The sequence below is a fragment of the Seriola aureovittata genome, chromosome 11 (assembly GCF_021018895.1).
Source record: "Seriola aureovittata isolate HTS-2021-v1 ecotype China chromosome 11, ASM2101889v1, whole genome shotgun sequence".
Classification (NCBI taxonomy): Eukaryota; Metazoa; Chordata; class Actinopteri; order Carangiformes; family Carangidae; genus Seriola; species Seriola aureovittata.
This window is the reverse complement of record NC_079374.1, coordinates 21,833,280-21,853,274: the sequence shown is the minus strand read 5'-3', so window position 1 is coordinate 21,853,274 and position 19,995 is coordinate 21,833,280. Positions and strand designations below refer to the sequence as shown.

General features: G+C 40.3%; 1 protein-coding gene across 4 annotated transcripts in view; it reads right to left on the bottom strand.

Annotated features, from left to right (window-relative positions):
* adarb1b (adenosine deaminase RNA specific B1b) overlaps positions 1-19,995 on the bottom strand; it is a 114,116-nt gene that overhangs the window by 18,743 nt on the left and 75,378 nt on the right. For 3 of the 4 annotated variants that reach the window (XM_056388859.1, XM_056388860.1, XM_056388858.1), the window contains one exon: positions 338-412. Coding sequence is in view for 3 of the 4 variants with exons in the window: in XM_056388858.1 (XP_056244833.1) it covers positions 338-412 (75 nt within the window). In the remaining variant the exon portion in view is untranslated. Of the gene's footprint in view, positions 1-337; positions 413-13,238; positions 13,331-19,995 lie in introns of all 4 variants that reach the window. The other variant, XM_056388861.1, reaches the window with a different exon arrangement.

Here is a 19,995-nt window from a genome sequence, read left to right as displayed (position 1 = left end):
ACAAATGATAGTTAACATCACGCCAATGGAGGGAAAACTACATGAGAATACAATTAACAACATGACAATTATGAACAGTATTTTTTTGTCTTTTTTATATGTACAAGTTTCATTTGGATTTAGTGTGATTAGTGTTGTATTGCATGTTTTATAAATTGTGGGCTAAGCACTATATTAACGTATACATAGTGTAAGTGGGCAAAATATGTTCACACTGATTACACATCAGAGAAAGACAGGACATACGAGGAAAGACATGCGGGCGGACAAAAAGGAGGGAAACCAAAATACAGGCAGACATTTATAAAACAAATGAGAAAAATCAGAGTTGACTCACTCATATTCTCCTCCTCATCCACATCCATGGTGACGGGTTTGTTCTGACCTGAGAGCAGCCTCGCCCCCACTGCACCTGGGCATCAGAGGACACATAGGTGCATAATCGACACACATGCACATGAACACATTCCAAAACCTTGAGTGGCTACAGTGATGATAAATTTCTTGCTTGATGCTCTGGCATGCATTCACACAAAAAACATGCACACATTGTGCTGTGTGAATAGCCTGTGGTGTAGGCATATAAATATTCAGAGACTGAGAGATATCAAGGTGAGAGAGGAGGCCTGGGATGACAGGCCTTAATAGCAGGAGCAGTCTATTGTGACTTTAATATCCCTCCGATTAGACCTCATTTCCCACTGAGATATACAGCTAGTGACACGGCCAAGTCACTCCGCTGCCACACACACCTACACACATGACTTATCCCAAGGTGGAGAGAGCGATTAAAGCTCCATTAGGCGATATTTCTCACGCTAACATTGAATGAAATGATTTCCTGCAATCTGAAATGTTGGCTAATTCAGCCAATTACACTGACAATGAACAACCAGCTCTCAGGTTACTTAAGATTTTTTCCATGTTCAGCAACTTCCAGCTGGCTCTGTTTTGCCATTTTATATGGGTGAATCAAAAGCAGCAAATGAGTGGATCATTAACTAAACCAAACATCTAGCAAGCAGCATTTTTTCCACCCTTCCTGAAACTTTGGTCAGTGGCAAGGTATTAGCCAACAATGTCTGGAGGATAGGAATGTTATCTTGGTCATCTCTCTCCTGGAAATCCAGGAGGTCAAAACCAAGTCAGGACTGAATTTAAAGCATTGCTTTATAAAGTTGTGGAAACAGTTCCCACAAACAGCACATGTGGCGCAACTGTGGGGCGGCTGGTCATCCACTAATCGGAATGTCAGCAGTTAAATTCCTGTTTTTTCCTGTCAAGATGTCAAAGTGTCCGTGCGCAAGATACTGAACCCCAAATAACATTGGTTTGTGAATGTGTGCATGTGGTAGAAAAGCGCTAAATGTGTAGAACAAAGTGCTGTATGAATGTGGCTTGTAGTGTCAAGTGCTTTGAGTGGTCAATAAGACTAAAGAAGTGCTATATAACTGCAGGCTTTTACATTCACAATTGGGCCACTTGACGAATTTAAGTCCAGTGTTCACTTTCCTTTTACCACCTTATCTGGTCTCCGTCAATTTCTTCAATGGCTAAATTCTCTACTATGACCTACTATGATCACTAGCTAGTGGCTAACTTTGTCTGTTTGCTCTTTGGTGTTTTGCAGTTAGCCTAACATCAGTTCCCTCCTTGCTGCAGGTGAAAACATGGCTCATAGGGACAGTGAAACTGAACCGAAACTGTAAAGTCACGAGCTTCAAACCAAAACAATGAACTCAAAGATTTGGGTGATATTTCTCTGTGTTTTTTTTAATGTGCAAACTACAAAACTTCATCACAGCATCAAACATAATATAATTCAAAACCTGTTTAAGATCCCTGGTAACTACATTACCTACAACACAACTCGACTGTTAAGAGGAGATTCTGGTCTGTTATGCTGTTAGCAGCTAATGTAGCTTCAAACTGAAGCTTTGGTTCAAGCAGAGATGGAGAGCGAGCTACAGAGGTCTGGTATGTTCACTTCGCTCTCACTCCACACGCCCACAGTTTTTAAACTTTTAGTCTTCATACCCAACTGACGCTGACTCAAGTAATGTCGGTTGAGGCAATTTATCAACACGCAGCTCCTTCTGGAGCCACAGAAGGCTTTATACAACTTTTTCCCACACATGCAGTAGCTCACATATGCAGTATCCTTTGAGAAAAGGGTCGTGCTTGGAAAAGTTACACCACTGGCTCTTAGCATACTGCTAACGACAGAATTAATAGTTCTAAGAAAGTTTCGACTGCATGACTCCCCACCAACCACTTGAGAAGTCGTAGCGTGACAAAAAATATTGCTAAGAGCAGCGCAGATGAGTGCATACTGATGAAACAGACTAACAGAGTAAGTTAGATGAGAGAGAGAGAGAGTTAAAGCAGAGAAGAGGGAGAAGGCAGAGAGGCAGACGGCACAAAGAGACAGAGGAGCAGGAGAAAGATGGCATTATGATATAGAACAGATTGTGCTGATTCTTCTCTCTCTCTACCCGCCTTCCATCAGTGCCCCCATTCCTCAGCCAGACACTTTCTTAAGCTAAACTAAATGGGCTAATTAATCTAGGCTAATGGTGGGTGACAGCAAATATGCTAGCACAATTATCACCCTATTAAAGATTCATATTCCAACCCATAATTGAAAATGAAAAGGTGGGGTGAGGGGAGGATGGGGTGGGAGTAGGTCCAACAGAGTGGAAGATGAGAGTAATTTTTCTCAGGTAGCAGAGCCAGGTGCCCCCAGCCCCCCACACACTCATCCAGCAACTCAGAACCACATCCACACGCAAGACCAGTTACTTACAAGCTGTTACTTCTGCAGTGCACGATGCAGCGTGATTTTACGTTCCCAGACTTTTAACTTTTAATCATTGGGATTGATCAATTGTAAATAACTGAATTAAAATCAATAGATCTAAATATAAAACCAAATATAACCAAAACAACATGGCAGTGGCTTTGTTTACATACTTCTTCTATGTCTAAGTCCCTTAACACACACTGATGTGTAGTGTAATGAGCACGCAATGCAAAAGTACATGCGAGTTTTTATTTTCAGATGAGCCTTGATCATAAATCTGTAAGTATTCTTGAAATCAGGCGGAGTCAGTGGGTAGAGTCCCACAGAGAAATAATAAAGTGAGTGTATGTGTGTACGTGCTTGAGGATGTGTGCTCACTGACATCTAGAAGTTAATGCTTTTGCCGTACTAAAGGGCACTGCCTTGGCAAAAAAAAGAAAGGAAAAAAAAAAAGGTCCCTGCATTCTGCTACATTAATGAAAGCTTATACTTTTGTGTTGAGTGAGATTCATTTTCTATTAAAAACCATTTTATAATGTTAAAATACACAAGAGTCAATGAGAACATCACTGAGGTGATGATTATGATCATCATGTCTGATCATGATTATTAGGACAGTCCAGGTCAAGTTTAGCCAAGTGCGTATCAAGTTGTCTGATGGATAATAAAAGAAAATGAAATACATATTGCCTATAGAAAAACCTATTAGGGCTAAAAGGCAGAAACATTTTCTCTAATACGGTCCTGATCCCCCCTATTGTAAGATTTGCAAGACGATCATCAAAAATATTCACTACTGTGTTAAAATGACTAAAATGATAAATTACTTTTTGTCACCACAGTTTGTATGCTACTTCTGTCGTTACAGACGAAATGGTGTCACTACAACTTCTACAGGCGATTTTTTGTGTATTGGTTGGAGCCATATGGTGGCTATGCAATTTGAATATGAAAGACTGATATCAACCTAATGTTTACTACCGATGTGTTAGCTCAGAATATACCGTGCAATCAACCAAATTTGATGGAGGGGGGTATATAACACTTTCAGTCCATGAGCCAGTAAAATTACCCAAAAATGTGAGATGTTTTTTGATGGTGCTCCAGCATTTCCTTTAAAGATCAGACATTTTTCTTAAACATTAAAGCCTGTTAAACTAACTTGGACATTTGCATGCATGAAAGACACTGGTGAAGGGAAGGCAGGATCCTTGATAGATTTTGGTATTGACCATTTTGGAGCACACAAAACTGATGCAGAGGATTTAAAGTGAGTCAAAAGAATAAACAGTGAGGGCCGCTACTATCTCCCTCCACATGCATAAACGATACTGCGTCATCAAGTTGTGAGACGGCTTGGTTCCAGGTAATTTTGAGTGGACGCCAAGGGAGGCAGGGAAAAGAGAAAGATGAGAAATAAGATGAAAAACCTCAAATTCAATCTGGCATAGTGAGAGGGACTGAGGGGAAATAAGGTGGTTTTGATTTGTCTCTCATCCCTCGCTTGCGCTGTGACGGAGCGATAGAGCATCGCCACCGTGGAGGGAGCACCAGCAGCGGCTGACTGACGAGAGGAGGTGGGATGGGGGCGGGGTGGGGCGAGGGATGGAAAGGTAAAGGTGAAGGAAGAATAGAGGAGAGATAGAAAATGCAATCCTATTCCAAGTAAAAGAGAATCATTATCTCCTCTAAAACAGAAGGCGATGGAAAGGACTGCCCTTGGCAGGCTGTGGGGTTCAGACTGTCCAAAACAAACTGCCTATTGAGTCGCATGTAGGAACTCAGATTTGCCATCAAAATAATTTCAGACCACCTTCAAGCCTTAAAACCAGAGGCATAAATAATTTAATAAATAATCTTGCTTGCATGAAGGGCTAACCTTTAATAATTCAAAAAAATTGAAAATGTAAAAAATCTATTTTGGCATGCACCGCATTAGCAGCACCCTCTGCAACTGGAAACGCTACGAGTTCTAAGCAAACTTTAAAGGTAACCTGTCATGGTGCACAAAGCAAAAACACATTGAGTTGAAAGGTCCATTGGTACAAAGACGTAGAATGCATTAGCATACTGGCCAGCATTTTCCTTTGAACTGCATCTTTTCTAAGTGCTCCTGTTACATTCAGCCTGTCTCCAGCAAATGGTCCATGTAAACAACAACATGAAGATCTTTTATCAAATTTTCAATAAAAGTTCTGGTGAATTTCTGGAATCACCATGAACAGCCATCCAGACCTGACGTCAAATGGCAACCAGTTTTTTTTTTTTTTTCTTTTGTTTCTCAACATCCTCTGAAATCATGTGCTGTATGAGGTAGTGCTGGCTCTTGTTTCTGGCAGGAGATATCATTCCCTGTTACCTCACTGCCAAGTCACTCACAATCCCTATGTTATCTTAGTGTCTGTCTCTGTGGCATAATGGAATTATTTAGGATGCTCACTGTGCTTTAGTCTACCTGCTTTTTCTGGTCTCTGTAGTAGCTTTATCTACCTGACCTTTCACTGCAAATTGTAAGGGACAGCTTTTAAAATACTTGGGACGTGGATCTGCCTTTACCAGGAGGGTAGCTTTTACAGAGCGTCCCTCACCTCTGAATAACTGAGTGTCTCCTGTATTTCTTTAGATTGTAGGTGGTCTCTGCACTTAGCCTTTTTATTCGGTGGCCAGTCAGCTGGAATTTATGAGGTCAGTTTCCTCTGGTACACTGGAGTTTTGGCTTTCATAACATTAAATAGCTTTAAACGATTCTAGATTTTAAAAAACATTTTTGTATGTTCTAATGTTTACCCTAACATGCTCTTATAAGTCACTTCGTTCTAAAATATGTGACATTTTTTCTGGTATGATTTTCCTCCTGTTATCCACAATGATTGCTGTAGTATCGGTGCTGGGTCATCCTCCTGTTTACACACTATGTCGCTAACTCTGGCTCATGTCCTTGACTAACATGCGTAGTGGTACTATTTTCTCCTGACTGTAGCTTTTTCCACTTTTGTGTCTGTTGTTTCTGTGAGCTGCCTCTTATTGTTCGACACACCGTGTCTTTAAAATGACATTAAATTAGCGGTGTGGTTTGTACATTTGCATCTATATTTTTGTTGCACCTGAGCTTTCACCTCTTATTTGTGCCTCCATTTTCCTTAGTTGTTGCATTGTATGCCATTTTAAGCAATTACCAGCTGATGTAACACGTGTGAAGGGCATCATTGAGTCCTGCCCGATTCCCAGTGGGAATTGTAGCATGGCAGTAATGACTGCATCACCATCTTGCTTTTGGCTCAAGTGGTAAAAAACAAAATGGTTTCACTTGACAGAACAGCTACCACTTGTCACTGCTGATTTTCTATGCTGAAAAGGAAAAGTTCATGTTTAAACTTGTCTTTATTTCCTGTATAATATCACTGACCCAGGCCACTCTGTAGTACAAACATTTATAAAAGACACTGTATTTTTAAAGAAGGCAATACCTCCAAAAGTCCTAGAAGGTGACAGTTGTAATTCGTATCAATGATGACAAGACAATTGTCCCTCTGATGGAATTCAAACTGGTCCTTCAACAAGATGATAGCCTCTGACTGGTCAGACTGTAAACTCAAATTTCTAGTGTCATCTCATGTAAAAGGTTTGCTCTTTCATGCTGTTATACAGACACATGGGAAGGCACTTTGCCTTCGAAAGCACTTATCTCCCTCACTTTTACTTCAGTCTTTAACCTTTCACTCCTGCTATGCGGGGTCCTCTGTAATTGAAAACAAACTAGTTTTAAGAAGAGGCTACAAATACACTACATGTCGGACATTAAATGGTACCATTTGACAGTATCAAAAGGTAGCGTTTCAAAAAGGTTTGATTGCATAAAGTCACAGCTTTTAAATGCAGGCAGAGCCTTTTAATTCAGTTCTTGAGTTGAACTAACTTGCATTTTCCTTTTTTTCTTTCTTTTTGATGGATAAAATTCATTCAGCGCTTCTTGCCTCCCATAATTTTTCAGTCTGCAGTGTCGGCATAAAGCGTCAGTGGCATCACCTAATGCTTGGGCCCAGTGAGGGAAATCTACGACTGTCACCCAGACTACATTAACAGCATATTAATAGACAAAAGCCTCCCCCTTCAAACTTTCTGCAGCCTGACATGCTGCCGTGTTGACAGGACCAAGACAGGCGCTAAAAACTGTCCCCGCTTAGCTGCTGTCACCAGCTAGACAGAGGAAAAACATGCATCACTGAGCAGATACAGCCATGTACATGCTTATCTCTATGATATAAATGTTGCTCTCCCTGCTGCTGAAGGAAGCCGAAACGAAAAGATTCCTCAATCCCAACAATCGGATTGTACCTCAAGTAATTCCTGACCTTAATGATTTTCTTACTACTTTTTTTTTTTTTTTTTTTACCTTTGTTTTACAATGGTTCACAATTATGTGATGCATGCTGGAATATGTTTTTTAATGGAACATCCTCCCCCTTTTTTCAGTGAGATATGGCTGAATATTGTATCGCCTCAATGCACAGTAATCGATGTGTCCAAGTCTAAATTGTTTACTCTGAAAAAGCGAAGATAAATGTGTTGCTCGTGCAGGTTTTATCACAGTCATAAAGATATCTGTTACAGCAGTGCTATAACAAAAGACAAAACCTAAATGCATACATTTTTTGTTGAAATTTGTTTCATTGTGAAACCTAAGAAAAAATTATTTTGAAAATTGTTTGCACATCCTCTTATGTTAGTTGTGGGTTGACCAAACATTCCTACAATCTACCCATGCAGCTTTACCTTTAGCAGTCTAACAAACTGAAAAGCACTGGTATGTTCTTTTTTTTTGAAAGATTTATAATTTTATAATAAGTGGGTTGTAGAATGAGGCCTTGTGAATGAATGACTAAAGAAGATTTCAATGAAAGAAAACATGTTAGATATGATACAAAGCAAGAGGGGCTTTTCAAAAAATTTAGTTATATGGAAAAATATGAAGTGGCATTGACCTTTACTAACCACACTTTGAATAGCTACTATTATGACAGGTAATACCTATTAAATGCAGTGCATTCACAAAGTGTTCAGACCTCTTCATTTCTTTCACATTTTGTTATGTTACAGCCTCATGAATTCAATACAATAATTCATTTTTTCCCCTCAACAATCTACACTCAATACTCCATAATGACAAAGTGAAAAGAAGTTTACAAATTCGTTAATTCACTAACAAGGAAAAAGTGAAATGTCACATTGACATATGTATTCAGACACTTTGCTATGGCACTTTAAATTTAGTTCAGGTTGCTCCCATTTCTCTTGATCCTCTTGGAGGCGTTTCTACACCTTGATTGGAGTCCACCTGCGGTCAGTTCAGTTGACTGGACACACCTGTCTATATAAGGTCTCACAGCTGGAGTTTCCTTGAGCAGAACCCGTAACATCCATGCTTAGTTCACGTTTGCTGACTGTTATTTTAGGAATTATTTATTTATCTTTTTTACATTTTACCTTTATTTAATGTAATATAGGAGAGTGGCAAACATGAAATATGTGGAGAGGGGTGCAACAAACGACCCCAAATGTATCTGAACATGTGACGATGTGGTTTAGTGGAACTTGTTTTATACTGGCGTCTCATGTTTTTTAAGTTACTGGTTGACAATGTTGACTGTTGTTTCACAGTGGTAATTTTATCATAAAGATAACTGTTTATTTGCCTCAATGAATACTTTTACATTTATTCGTATGATAACACTTGACTTTATGCCCATATACAAGTTTGATAAATGGTTTCTAACACACTACTGATGTAGTTTTACACAGACATTATTGTTTATTTAAATATGTGTCTACAACTGTAACTCCTTCTACGGACACTCATAAGTGGAGGCTGGTGTATCCATGGATAATGACTGACATTATAGTAAAAACAAAACAGATGAAATAATGTAAAATACATTGTCATAGGAGAAGTTATAGTTGTTAACAAACACTGTACATTAATAAACTCTTAACAATGTCTTTATGGCCGCAGACAACTACATTTATTAAAGACTTATTAAATCTTTAATAAATGCTTATACATAATACTGTTTATGAATGATACATAGTGCGTTACCATTCCACTTCACACTAATGTATAATGGGAGCTTGTATGAATTTGCTTGTAGAATAATTATTTATGACTTATTAATTACAGCTTAAATGTACTGTATATGAAAGCCTATTACCTAAACTTCCTATACCTATTAAACCTACCACAACTTCTGAAATGTACACTTTTATGTTACAACTATTAGAAAATGTGAAAAAGTTAATGTATTTGCATACAGTGGCTCTTTCCAGCTTTTATTCTATCATTATTTTATCCTATCAATTATATTAAAAGTTAACTCTTTAATTAGAAGTTGCCTAGTTTCAGTCATCAGCAGCATCAAATGACACTCAGTCATTTGGAGCAGACGATTTGCATGGCCAACAGACTGTTTAACGGACCGCCGTGGTCTGACAGGCTCTCGGGGGTGGTGTCTTGGTTTGCAGTACAATGCCAGACTTGGTGGGTAATGGACCAACACAGAGGCTCTGCTGGGAGATAAAGAGGGGGAAAATGGGCACTGCCCCCCACACACCCACTGTCACAAGAGCCCCTACAGCACAGCTGATTCAGAGGTCCATGAAGTCAGTTTTGCTCTGTGTGATTTATATTAGCAGAAATGTCCTACAATGAAAATACAAGACTAGCATAAGTAAAGATTTATTTATATAGCACCTTTCAAAACAAATGTTACAAAGTGCTTCATCAACAAAAAGCTTAATATGATAAAAACACGTCCCCAAAAAACAAACAGTAAAAAATGCAAAAACAGCAGTTAAGAAAAGCGAGGGAATATAAGTGGAAAGTTTCTTAAAAGTGACAATTGAGCTGCACGATCTAATAGAAAGGTAAAATATTCCAACGTTTAGGGGAAGCAAAACAGTCTGCCTTCATTTTAAGTCGGACATCTTTACAGCACTAATTGGCCGACCTGAGACTCAACAGCAGTTCAGATGTGTGCTCAGGGGTTTCACCATGTGGAGCCTGATAGGTAATTTTCATATCTATTCCTAGAGAGGCCAACACTGGAGTAATGTGCTCTCTGCATTTTGTCTGCATTTCGAACCATCTGCAGAAGAGCTACAGCTCCTTGACTCAGGCAAAGAATTACAATAGTCAAGGTGTGAGGACACAAATGTCATAAATTAGTTTTTCAGCACATTCAAAAGATAGAATATGTCTGATCTTGGAGAAATTCCTGCACTGTGAGAAGTGTAATTGGACAAGCCTTTTAACATGCATAGAAAGATTTAGACGAGAATCAAAATTAATGCCTCGATTATCACTGTGTGGTTTGATATTCGTGGTCAAAGGTCCCAGGGTTTGCTGCAGGGTCTTTTAAGTGCTCTCAGGGTCTATAAAGAGGATCACCGTTTTATCCATGTTATGTTTTAAATCATTTTGAGACATCCAGCAGCTTGAAAAAATTACTTTTTTCATCTATGATGAAAACAGCTGCGGAATTATCTTCTGTCATTTGACTAACTGGTTAAAAAACCTAAATCTTTCAACTTGAATTGAGAATTACAGAATGGATGTTTAACATGAAGTTTAATAAGAAGCTTGGCTGAATGCATATGCAAAGTTATTGGACTTTATACTTAAATTTCGCCCAAATTTGTCAAAACTGGGGGAAAACGAGCTGCAGATGTGGTGCAGTGAGGAAAGAGGAGAGAATCTGTCTTTTATTGTGTTCCAGCCTTTAATATCTGACAGCCGGTTGTTTATCATCATGGACCGCTGATGGTGAGAGAAGGGAAAGGTGGAGAAAGCAGAGGCAGAGAGTATCAATATGAATTTTTTATTTGATGGGTTTTATGGGAGATTGCATTTCAGAAGGCTGGCAGAGTCAAGGTTCATGGTAGAGTGAGAGGAGAGAGAGTGAGAGACCAAGTCATAAAGGCTAGAGATAACTGTTTTTCTGCATTAGAAGAACACACACTAACACTTTTGTTTGCAACATACAACACACTATCCCCCATACATGTGGGAAAAAGCTGTAAATTAAAAGCCCAAAAACTCACTGCCTTAAATTTAATCATTCATTTTAGATCTGTTTTTCTGAAATTTTTTCACCACCACATCTTTATTTTTCTCTCTCTAACATTTACAGTACAGACTCTTTCCTTCTTGTCCTTTTCTTTTTTTCTCCCTCCAACAATCTCACACAAATGCACACACAAATGCACACACACACACACACACACACACACACACACACACACACACACACACACACACACACACACACACACACACACACACACACACACACACACACACACAGTGTGCACCCAAACATCTTAGGCTGGCTTCAGGTGTGGTCATAAATCATCAGAGTGAGTGGCTATGATTCCCCCCAGCACCAGCAGAGCCAGGGGGAGAGAAGGGGAGGGGGGTGCTCATACCAGGGTTGGTGGGCCAGAGAGGAGGCTGTAGCTAAACGGCTGCCCTCGCTTCCTGTGTCCATCAAGGCCAGATCGAGTCACTGCTCAGCCTCTGGGCACCTCACATGGCAGACGGCCGACACCACACACACAAACACTTTTGGATGCACATAAACTCAGACACTCAAAATAAAAAAACAAACAAATACATAAACACAAAAAATACACAGGTAGCTTTACACAAACTGCAAAAAATTAAAAATTTATTCTTCAAAGAGGGATCTGTGGCGACTGTCAGCCAATCAAAGTAACTGTCCTCAACCCGTTATATTTGATGATTTAACAAAGGAAAACTCAACTGATTAACATCTAAAAAAAGTAGTGCAGCCATTTATCAAGGGTAGTTTTTGCTTCCTCATTATGTATTTATTTATTCATGTATTTGTTTTACCAGTTATTGTTCTTACAAACTTTCAAGGGTATTTCCACCCATCAGCCCCATCCATGCATACACATATTCAAACTTAGAGGCATGCACAAACACACCTCCTGACTTCACTGCCTCATACAATACAATGTTTGGAAGACCAAGCTTTCTATTCATACTCCCCCGGATTCATTCCACTCTATCAAGAATGTGAAATACACTGTGAGTAAAAACATTCCTCTCTCACACCTCTAAGTTTATGTTTAAACTATACATGTGTTTGCGGAGGACCGCCACAGGATAAAGATGAGGTAGGTACCAACAATGTCCACCTCCGAGGAAACCAGAGGTAAACATCTGCGTGTACTGGCTTTATATGGTCTGTTTTAAGCTGTGCGGTTGGAAATGGTGTGGAGTTTGACACATGGTAAAATGAATGCCAGAAAGATTAGATAACTGTGTTGAGCTCTGGCATAACGCTATCACAAGCTGGTTGGGTAAATCATTATTAACAACATTAACATCTGACATTACATCAGGCGTCTTACTGCTCTAAAATCTGTTACTGTTTGACATTCAAATCACTATGAAAAAAAGTTCTATGAATTACTTTGCAACGTATTTTTTTCATATCTGAACCCTGACATTTTCATCTTCTGATACTGAGGTCACATTTCAGGTAACACAAAGCATCCAACAAACTGACTTATTTATCAGAGGAGGGTTTACTCTGGGTCTGTTGGTCGTGTGAGGGCACTGACTGAGCTCAGCTCATCGTTTGATGTATTTCTGTACTGACTTGAGAGAATATGTACCTCAGAGTATTGTTTATACATCAGGCCCCATGTGTTGGATATCAAAGGTAATAAAACAAAACCCACACAAAGAATAATACCCATAAATTTTAATTAATTAAACTGGTGTTCACTTTTCTGATTATTTAATGATGTTTTGGTCTTATCAAGCCGCTGTCTTGTACGGAGCATTTGATTGCCTGGTACTACATGATAGCGTGGTTGGTTCAGCGATTCAAAGAGGTCTGGTGTTGTACCCATTGTTGATGGTTTCCTCCAGTCAGAAAATCAACTGACCTATCAGAGCTTTGTAGTTAGATGCATGAATTCTGATAAACTGTCTCAAGTGATGTCAGTTGAAGTCAGTTCAGTCTGAAGAATATGTAAATTAAAACAAAAGTTCTGAGGGTGTTAGAGAGAATGGAGCTCAGCAGGTTTCTGTAGCCCACTGCTCATCGCTGTTTGACGCTAGCGGCTTGAAGCTACAGTAGCTGCTACTAGCATAACAGACCCAAATCTCTGACTGACCAGTCAAAGTTGCATTGCAGGTAATGCAGGCCAAGTTTTATCAAAAAAACACCTGTGAAACTCACAATGTTATAGGAGTGCAATGCTAAACTGGAGGCATACATCATATATAGCTAGTTCAATAGCTACATCCATGAAGAACAGTGACAGAAAATTGTCAAAAAGTGTGGATGATATTGATGCTACATCATAGGTTGGTGTATGTAAACTTACAAAAGTAATGACTCACAGAAATAATCACCATATTTCTTCAGTTTAAAGCTAACTGCTCCCTGGAAGTACCACTGCCACCCGCCAGCTGGATGGATCCATCACTTGCTACTGATTGGTTAGGACAAAACAAAACAGAGAAATCGGCAAACATGAACAAGATGTCAGGCTGAATTAATGAAGGGAAACATAATAGTCATTCAGTCTGCTTTTCAGGCTTATATAATCAAACAGCCAAAACTAGCAATAAAAATGTGGATTGTGTCTCTACCAGTTGCATAAGGTATCAGGGCTTATCATTACTATTTAGTATTTAATTGGTAAAGATTCAAGCTTCTGATAACGAGAAACAGGCATATTTGTTCTGGTCTAATGTGAAGACTGTTTGACATTAAACCAACTGAGTCACCAGGTTAATCAAAAGCAAAAGCATTTAAAGCAAAACACTGACTCTATAGCTTTCTGGAGAGTGACATGATGAGTGACAAGTGTCGGAATGGCCCACATTCAGAAATAACAAATGACAGAAATTCTCAACTGAACCATCACAGTTGAGTGGCTTTTATAAAAAACTAATGTTACTGCTTTCCATTGCCAGAGGAAAAACAACTTATTTTTCCAGGAAGAAAAGTTGAAAAAGAGGAACAACGGGAGAGTTGTGGTGGTGGCAAAAAACATAAAGCCAGAGCAAAGAGAGAAGAAACAGATCGAACAAGACTGAGAGTCCAAAATGAGGAATCGAAGATGAAGGGGAGGAGGAGATGAAAGGGAAAGAAGAGGGGGCAAGAAAAGGGAAAGAAAGTGGACAGAGACAAATGGCCAAGGGAAATGGCCGGTGCAGGAGAGCCCGCCTATGAGACAGGCCTCTCAGCAGCCCTAACACAGACTGATAGGCCCACCGGGCAGCGCCACCACTCCAATCCATTCCATTCCTGTCTGATTTTTACCTCATTCTAAAAAAAAATATCACATTTCAAACCATATCAAGCCCACCTACCAGAATGTGTATTAGGACAATGTAAAGTTACTGCCAGCAGAAATTTGTAGGCTTATTTATAATTAAATGTTTCATCTTGTTACTATTAGAAAGAGTGTCTTAGGGAGTTTAAGAAATGAGATAATCAATAACAAATCCTTTTTTCCTGTGTCTGTTAATAGCAATACAATACAGAACTGTGACGATTTCTTGCTATGACAGGCAAGTACCAAAGTACCAAACAGGTTCTTAGCTTTACTTTTTGTTTTGTGCCATTCTGTGGGCTTCAACAAGATGAGTACAGGAACCAAACATCACTTTGTACTCTCTATTTACTCCTTCATATTGTTTTTGCTCTGCTGACTCAACTCACTAGTTTGAATTATTCCTCAGGTACTTTTATCCAACCTGGAAGCTGTTTGTGTTGGCTAGAAGAGATTAGCTCAAAAGATCTGAAGTGCTAAAACTATTACATTTCGACTCTTTCCACCACTTCTTAAAAAACACGCATTTGATAATGCTGCATGTGACAAGATGCTCCAGTTGATATCAGCTGTTAATGATCTATATGATCTACAGTCATGTACAGTTAAGGCAGGAAGGAAAAAGCTCCAGGGGGTGTAAGGATTTTCCTTTAAAAGACGATCAATGAATAGATGGGTAAATATCACACAAGCAGCAACTAGACTTAAAAGTAAATCCGGTGTAAGAGGGAAAGAAAATAAAGACAGAGAGGGCTACAAGGAGGAATGTGAGGATCTTTGTTAGCTGTCCATGTATGTGGTTAGATAAGTGAGTGCTACTGTTGCCACCCCACAATCCCATTACTTTCCCCAATAAAGGGTTGGCAGCCCAGTGATTACCTCAAGAAAGTGAGAAAGAAGAAGAATCTTAATAGAAATGGGATCTCATTTCTTTTTTCTTTTATAAAGCCAGAACTTTCCCCATCTCTCTCTCTCTCTCTCTTTCTGTTGCTTCCTCAGGTGATGTCTCCAGGCACTGACCAGGTAATGCAGCGTAATGGAGTACACGTGTGGGCTCCCGTGTCCTAATGGAGAAGAGGTCGTGGCAGAAAGGGGAGTGCCTGTCGTACTGCCTGATTGAAACTGATGGGCCAAGGTAAGGGGGCCACAGAGTACGGCCACCCAACATGGCACTCCCTGTCTCATCAGACATACTCTCTCTCTCTCTCTCTCACACACACACACACACTCTCACTTTCACTCTCACACACACACACACACACGCTTACCTCAGAGTCCATTATTTAATTTGGCCCTTCTAATGACCAGTGAATTAGGCTGCCAGAAGCGATTTGCCTTCTGAGCCCTGCTGCTGGACGTACATGCTTTTCTCCACTCTGCATATTAAGAGGCAGCCATTCAGACACTGACATCCAATGAGCTTCCTCCAATCAGGGAACTTCGCTAGATGAGCTCGGATTAGAGAGGCATCTGAGACAATGAACACTTAATAAAAATGGGATTCATGTTCCGAGTTTTAGAAGTATGTTCCATCCCCCTTAGGTTCTACCTCGGGCAAATATACCCCCTTGATATTTAGATAGCAAACAGAAGACAAAGATGCCTATGCAAATATGATGCCTTTACGGTAAAAACTTGCACTGGCACCACAATAAAAACAGCACCGAAGGAGATGGTCCTCGGCTATAAAATGTTTTAGACCAGATCAAGCAGACAAGTCCCCAGCCAGCTCTTTGCACAAGGCGTTCTATTGCAGAGTGGCTTGGTAACAGAATAAATACCTTCAAAATCGGCTCAAACACCAGTATCCCCCTCAGTCTGATATAAAAATGACACAGATAAATTTGATGCAATGGAGCAATATGCTCCTATACAAGGTCAATTTAATACGATTTGATTCAGTTTCAATAAGGATTTAATCTTTTTTTTTTTTTTAAATAAGTAAAGTGCAACTGAAATAAATCAATTATTTCCTCCATTTCTATTTCAAACATTCAATCAGAAATACCCCAGAGAATGAAGTCGTCTGTCGCAGCCACAGCGAGCAGGGAAATACTGGAGTAGTTTTTTCTTCTTTCGTCTAGTTATTGTTTTCAGCTCCTGTGTCCATGTCATCCTTCTGAATTCAGTATATACAATAGCACAGTATGTAGCAGTCCATGCAAGCACAACAGCTCGTGCCTTCAGTGACAGTTTTGCCTTCATCTGAAGGAAGCCAGGAGCTAGCTGGGAGTAGCATTAGCTGCTAACATTAACTTTCCTCATCTTATGTTGATTAGTCCTCTGGGTGGCTTAATTGTCAGCTGACACCTTTGTATATGAGTAGCATGGTGTGTGGTCGCATCAAGCATGTTTTATGATACTGCTGCTCACCTTCCAGACTGATAATGCAATCCAAAGAATTCATGCAAATGGTGGTCCAACATTTCTTTCAGTGTGGGAGGGTTGTGGACGGCTGGAAGCAGGTATGGGATTGTGGAATGCAGTGAGCCAGCAGGAGATGGGCAGCATATACGCAAACACACACAGGCTACAGATGCAGGAGTGCAGAGAGAGAGAGAGGGAGGGAGGGAGGGAGAGATCAGGTTCTGACAACCAAATCAATTTTTCTGTGGGTCTGATCGATGTAGCCGAATCTCTTGTATCAGTTTTCCGATATGTAAAAGTTAATCTTTACACGCAGACCTGCCACTGTATCATATAATGAAAACTCCATTATAAAATGCACAAATTGGCACAGGAGTGGAGAATCAAATTAACCTGTAAACTGAGCCTGAGTCACTGACTGGATCCAAGTTGGCATGTCACTCAGCGAGGATGCGTGGCACTTCAGGGCAACTGGAAGCTAGAGCTGCATCTGGTTGCCAATAAATTGGCACCTGCCAAAAGTGCAGTCACAGCCTTGCTGATGCCAAGTGACATAAAGACAGACTGGCATCTACACCAGCCTGTGCTGAACCCCTCAGTACATGCATGGAAAGAAATGATTCACTGCACACTGCGCTCAATCCTGTATCACATCTTGACAGCAACTACACTATACTTCATCTGGGGAAAAGATTTTTAGGATGGCTGTTGAATCTAAGGTGTTAATTAATACGTAAATCAATATGACACAGTTTTGGATTCGTATAAGAGGGATTATACGGATGGAGTGGTCACTACACATCATACTGACCCCATCGGCAAACTCTCAGTTAGTCTGTCATGTAGACTCCTGCACTGTGCAGTGAAAACTGTCCCATCATTCTTCATGGAATCCTTAGGTCCAGGTATCAGGTTTAATAATAATAAAACTCCTCTACTTTTGCTTTCTTCCATCTTTTCAAGGTTGTTGGGTGGCTGCCTCTCCTCTTTTCACTAGGAGCTGTAAAATCTATTTGACAGCTCTGATTTATGACACAGCATAGGCACCGAGCGCCTGTGGGGGAAAAGAGTGTATGTTTGAGTGTGTTTGGACGTGTGTGAAAGTGTGGGTGTGTGTGTGTGTATGTGTACGAGAGGACCACCGCTGCTGTGCTCAATGTTCAAGCACCTAACAGGGCACACAGGTAGGAAACTCCAGATGTGCACACAAATATCCAGGTACACATACTGTACACCTGTGGCTGCGTTGACCGACGCACCGATGTCAACAGAAGTAACAGAGCACAGTAAGACTTACACAATCAGGACAAACCAGACTAACACATTACATTTCACATGATGTTAAAGCTTCATGATTTACTTCAACTTGACAGTGCCCTGAAAACTGTGTTTCTTCCTAGTTTGACGACAGTTTTCCAAAGGGTTAAACAGTGCCGTTTGATTCACCGCCATCTCATACAATCATCGCGTTAAAGCAGCTAGCTGCTTCCCTCAGGTGTGTGCATGTATGTCGTCTTTTTTTTCTCTGCAGCTATTAACTTTTGAAATTTGTCAATCACAGAGTCCTCTCCTCTGTCCTCCTGTTCTCCTTGACTAGATGCTCACAGCTAACACCGTTTGTCACATTCAAGGCCAGGTTAGACACAAGGATCCTGCTCCCCAAGGAGAAGGACATGTGTGTATGTACTGAAGGGAGGTGGGGGAATCTGAAAATAAATGCTGGTGCAGGGACATGAACGCATTCATGTAGATTTGTGTGTGCCAGCTCCTCTGACACTGTCACCTGGGAGTTGAATTTCACACCTTGTGCCTTTGCTATTGTCAGACAGAGAGGCCGTGATGATGAGCAGCAGGGGAGAGGACAGGATGAAACCTCCGCAAAGAGGAAGAAGGTCATGACAGCTGACATAGGGAGGGAGAAAGTCTTCATACACCCTGAGAGGACTAATGTCAGGGGTTGGAGGAAAGAGGTAGGGGGAGGACAGATGTACAGTTTGAGTGCTGCACTGCATGACAAAGCAGCAATATGAGCTGTGATTGAGCTCTTTCTGTGCTAAAAAAAAAAACAACCTCAAGTTAAAATTAAGCTTCCCTCTGTATGTCTGGCGAGGGTTTCCACGTAACACATTTGTTTGGGAAAATCAAATTTTCATCACCATGTCCTGTTCCATTACCTCAAAAGAAATTCTTCTGCACATATGACATGAAAGCAGCGGAATAACCAGCTGCAAGAGCAAAACATTTCCATATCCATTTGAATCTACACTGACACCGAATCTGCGCTAATGAAGTTCATCTCTGCGGTGATGAAGGGAGCCGACACAAATCCCTGCATACATCTCTAGGGCTGTGGAGTGTCTCTCCGCCAGCTAAACACACCTCAGTTTGTGCAGTCTCGCTACAATGCCCCCCCCCCACGTCAGTCTGTTACAGTCATTAGCAGCATGCTAATCAAGGCTAATTACATTGAGACAGGCAGACACAACTCATTTCTTATCATGACAGAGTGCTGCTGTGTTTGTGGTGCCTGAAAATATTGTGCCACTAAATGAGGCACAGCTCATAATTAACGTTTTTTTTGTTGTGAGGTAAATTATGGTGACTGTGTTTTCTATTTGATTTCCATTGTTACTGCAGTCAAATGGTAATCGGTTTGTCTGAGGCTTTTTCACAGGCTGTAAATCTGTTTTTTTTTTTTTTTTTTTGTGCCTACACGCAGGAGCTGAGATTATTCTAAAGGGAAGAAAAACGGCAAAACCATTAAGAAATTGTATTTAGTATTATGTTATGGATATTATCACGCTAATGATCATTTCTAAATCATTTTAAGACAACCAGTGTATGAATATATTGATAAGTGTATAGTCGAAAGAGTAAATGAAGGAGAGAAAAGTGGGAGGAGAGCAGGAGGGTTAGGAAGAAAGGAAGAGAGGGAGGAAAGAAAGACTATGTGAGAAAGAAGGGAGGAAGGATGGCAAGTTATCAGAGAGTAGAGAAAATGTGAAAACAGAGCCTTGTTGTAGTCAAAGTCTCTTCCACTGCGATGGATTGTAGGCAGTGCAGACCACACCCACCCCTCTCTCCCCCCTATTCAAGTTGCAAAAGCTCATTTTGGAGATTTTGCTGGCATGGCAGAAAGAGCCTCTGTTCCCCATTTTCCATATTTCATATACGCCCCATTGGAAAGCGTCGTCTGCGAGTGTCATGGCTTGGCACATTTATGAGAGATGCATTGTAGAACTTATCACTTGGAAGATATGCTTAAGTTAAGCATTTTGAAAGTCACTGTGCACCGTATGGTAATTCACTTACTAAGCAAAGGTAAGTTATGATGATTTACATGGTCACTGGTTATGCCACCACTCCTACACTAAAATATACAACTGATAGTTTGCATCGCAGAGTTGCAGGTTATGCTGAAGTAACAATAATACAAGTAAATAAAGCAA